We start from the raw sequence: 4,537 nt of genomic DNA, 5'->3' as shown, positions 1-4,537 counted from the left end.
TTGCTTAGATCGTTTCGATCAACTGCCATTCAATTCAATTTGTGAGTTGTCGAAAGAACGGTTTATGAAGTTAATTGGAAACATTAATGTAAGCGCTACAAAGTCTTATTTGTTTAATATTACACACGAGTGGATGAACCATCATCATGTGAGTATATTATATTAAAAAATAACGTTTAGAGTAATATAATAATTAGAACTAGACAGAATTATAAGCCTTGATCACCTCTAATTATATTTCAATTATAAAATGAATTTCTAAAACTTCGGGGATATATATATATATATATATATATATGTATGTATATATCTCCCACACACCTATTATTTTGTTTTCTTATTATGCTATTATATTCTATTATACATTGATGTATTGCAATTCTACGAATAATAAAATCTCTTCTCTTTCGCAGGATTTTACAGTTCCTTTTAATATCATTGAGAATAAGAAAGCAAAAATGCTGTTACCTTGTATTATATCCTGTGAACATAATAATGGTGAACAATATATTCATTGCTGGGACGGTAATGATTTTTTTGAGCTAACCTCATTCGATTATCCTCCAGATATTATCGAACGTTGTTCCAAGACTGGTAAATCTCTTGAAGGAATGCAGATTACTGGCAAAGGTATGCACAGTCTGTTTCTTTATTTTATCTTATCTAAACCAGTTCTGTCTTATTTACTTATGTATTTATTGTTTATGTATAATATATATTAATTATGTATTATTACTTACGTATTATTTTATGCAATCTTTTTTTTTAAGGATACGATTTGTATCTTTGTGGCGGAGAATATGGTATTGATTCAGGAATATTTAACAAAAATATATGGCGTTATTCTTTGATATCTAAGAAATGGATTCTTGAGACAGAGTAAATTAATATCTTATCGATTAGATAAATGATAAAGAATAAGTAGACAAGTAATAGAATACACAGAATGTTGTCTGTTAAAATTGTTTACAAATATTTCAGGATGCCAGTTGAGAGAAAACATATGATTACTGTGTGTTTGAAAAACAAATTGCTGCTTGTAGGCGGTGTGGGACGGAATAAACAAAAACTGAAGACTTTTGATATCTATGATATTTATACAGGTAATTTTAATAGTGCAATTATACAATGTGCATTTCATTAATATTATAGGTATGCAGAGCATACATGTAACGATGTACCTAAGTATATACGTATATAACCGTATGTTACGCCCAAATATTGAAATCGCTCAGTGAGTGAAAGAAACATCCACAACGCGTTGTGGACGGTGATGATCGTCTAAATACCTAAATGGAGATATTATAAAAAATTCTATGATCAATACTTGTCCTTATTTCGACTAAATTTTAATTTCAAGTTTTTAGAAATAAGCTTGGAGTTAGATTAGGTTTTTTATGAGGAAGGGCTCCGCTTATATATGTATTTTCAAGTAAAAGAAAACGTTTGCGTAAAAAGTTAAAGGATACTTTTTATCTTTAATAATTTTATTTTTATCACATCGCGTCATAGTTGCTCAATAAGCGTCCACAACATGTTGTAGCATTTTCACATTGCCAGAACGCGTTTTGGTCAATTATCAAAAGACCACACACCGGAAAAATATCTCATTTCGGTATTTGGACGATCAGCACCGTCTACGACACGTTGTAAATGTTTTTTTCGCTAAACAAACGATGTTTGGGCATAATATTTATATATAATAATTTTTAACAGAGATTAGTATACAGTTCGTAAGAATATCGGAACAGCTGATTATCTAGAAAATATTGATTTATTAGAAAAGTTTTAAACAAAAATAGTAAAGTTTAAAAAGATCCATTAGCTGATGATATGTACACGGAAAAAATGACGTTGTATTAACAGCATTATTTTTTTGTATCAACAGCATTATTTTCTGTATCAACAGCATCAGTGTAATTGAGATAAAATTTATTGCAACATCAATATTAACAAACAAAAAAACATCAGATAATTGTTTTAATAATTTAAATATTTGGTTCATTAATATCCAATTGAATTAACTATTTATGCTTATGGCAGCCCGTGACGTCGACGTTTAATTAAAGCAATTTCATTTTTTCCCGTGTATTTGAGCTTTGGACTATCTTGAATAGCCCCGTCAAGATAAACATAAATATTTTAAATTGAAATCTTTACTTTTATTGCATATTTAGCCGAGACATTTTCAAAACACTGGTAACAAATTTTTTTCAAATAAGAACTTTCGAGTTATAAATCCTCAAAATTTAAGTATTGTCAGCATTAGCATTACCCAAAATGTACCACATGGAGGTTTCCCAGTTGGATTTATAGTATAAATTTTATACCTTTTCTTGTGTATGTGCGTGTGTGTGTACACGTGTTTGTATGCGCGCTTTCACTTGTGTTTGTACATAGTTATAGATGCGTCTATGTATCATATTTTATTAAATGTTCAAATTGATATTCTTCTGCTACTTGGCATTGAAGAGTAAGGTGTAATGGAACCTACAAACATAAATGATTCAAAAAAAATTGTATTAAATGTTTCAAATTTTATTGCACTACTAATTTTGAGAAATGTTTTAAATACACTTACGTTCGCTTGAAACGAAGTGAAATAGGACATCAATTTGAACATTTAATATAATAATGTGCATTCATAACCATCTACAAACACAGGTTAGGTCACCGTGCCACTACGTGGTATACCTTTGTTAATGCTAATGCCGGCTGTAATTTAACTTTGAAGGACTCATATCTCGAAAAGTTCTCTTGGAAAAAAAGTTTTATGTTAACGGCGGTTTTCCAGATTGTTTAAACAAGGGTTTTCAAGGTTAGTTAAAGTCCAAATAAATATCACCAACTAGTAGGTTCTTTAAATAACCCTATTATTTTTGCTTGAAACATTTTTCTAATAAACCAATACTTTCTGATATACAAAATAGTTCCGGAACTTTTGGTATGCTATGTACATTTTTTATACATATCAAGTCATAGGATTGCTTTTCATTATTATCTTTTATAAATTTAATGCTAATTCTTGAAATTATCTTTAAAATTATCTTTTATCGGTTACAAAAATTTTATTATATTTTTGCTTTCGTATTTGTACAATGCATAGGTGAGTGGTTGTCGTCAAGTGCAGAGATTCCTTTTACTGTGGAGTTTACCAATGTTTCTGAACATATCATTTTGAGTGATACGTTAATTGTATATCAATTTCTGCCTCATATTTATTATTATTTTCCTGATAAGAATGTATGGAAATACAGACCCGACCCTCATCCTTTTTATTCAAGTTTTGTACCATCTGTCGATGTGCCAATTCTGACGCTTCAAATTATGCTATACATTGGTAAATATTACAATTTTTCCACTAAGTTGAAGAAAATTTAGAGTTCACATTAGTATGTTTTGCAGATGTTATTGACCAAGAGGAGATGGCTTTAAAAACGATCACAGATACATGCAACGTGAAAGGTTGTAATCGTATAATGCAAACTTTACTTTGCTCAAAATATGCAAGATACGAGAGATACGAAGAGATAATAGACCCAGAACTTCGTTACTGCTTATTTTGTAAAATATATGGATATTCCTTCGTTGAATCTCCACCCTTTTGCGAATGTAAGTGTCTTGGCGAACCAATTCATCCACGATTATGTGTAGATCACGCAATACGCGACACAGATACATTACATTTGCACAGTATTCCTATTAGAGATCCACGAAAATTCCGTTCCTTGATCTCAACCAAAAACTCAGGCAGAAGATTTTTTAATCTACTTAATCCAGCTCACTTGCATGCAACGAATTTGGATCATATTTGATTTATATATAACTTACTGATTAAATATTTAATTGATTAAATCGATATATTTGTGAGAGAGAAAGAGGAAAGAAGAGATCAATCTAAATAAAAATCCAGAACCATTGCAAAGAAAGGAGAATATATCTATATATTCCAATAAATATGTTGATCGACTTTATTTTTATTTACCTGATGATATTCTATTGATTGTCATTTTCAAATTATTACGAATACCAAATGATAAACTTAATAATTGTGTAAGCCTAAAGCATCACTATAAGTAAATGCTTTATGTATGCAATTGTTATATAAGAAAAAGGACTCCACGCGATTCTTATGAGGAAAACGTTGCCGCTCAATTTAGCAGAATTCAAGGGGTCAAGATTTGGTTCTCCCCTTTTGTAAGATCGAGTGCGCTGCAGCAGGCGCGAAGATCCGGGAATATACTCGTAAAGTTCGTGAGTATTCTTGAGTCGTCGCGTCACGGTAATAAATAAATCAAAGGCAAAGATCAGTTGTTTTGGCCCATTAGTCTAAATAAGGAGTCTCAGCTGATTTCGAGATTGCGTCGACAACTAACTTTATACCGACGTTAGAAAAAGTTGTCTCCCAAAACTAGGTTCTTTGTGCTTTCTCTCGGAGTCTAATACGCCGCAATTTGAAAGAAAACGCTTCCATAATTCAGCGTTAACGTAATCATTGAAAAGTTACTTTTTTTAAAAAGAAGGTAAAAAGAAGTCG

The 4,537-nt window shown here is 30.8% G+C and overlaps 1 protein-coding gene across 1 annotated transcript; it reads left to right on the top strand.

Moving 5' to 3' along the window:
- Window positions 1-4: 4 nt before the first annotated feature.
- Window positions 5-3,612, top strand: LOC112451649 (the record flags this gene model as incomplete). Its single annotated transcript, XM_025011409.1, has 6 exons — window positions 5-148; window positions 414-630; window positions 771-879; window positions 982-1,124; window positions 3,221-3,340; window positions 3,382-3,612. Coding segments are annotated over 6 exons (964 nt in total), but the record flags the coding sequence as incomplete, so codon positions are not given.
- Between the last annotated feature and the right edge of the window lie 925 nt (window positions 3,613-4,537).

Source organism: Temnothorax curvispinosus, unplaced genomic scaffold (assembly GCF_003070985.1).
Source record: "Temnothorax curvispinosus isolate PA1 unplaced genomic scaffold, ASM307098v1 QBEX01002447.1, whole genome shotgun sequence".
NCBI classification, from domain to species: domain Eukaryota; kingdom Metazoa; phylum Arthropoda; class Insecta; order Hymenoptera; family Formicidae; genus Temnothorax; species Temnothorax curvispinosus.
The sequence above is the reverse complement of the archived record's forward strand: the minus strand, read 5'-3'. Positions and strand labels throughout refer to the sequence as shown.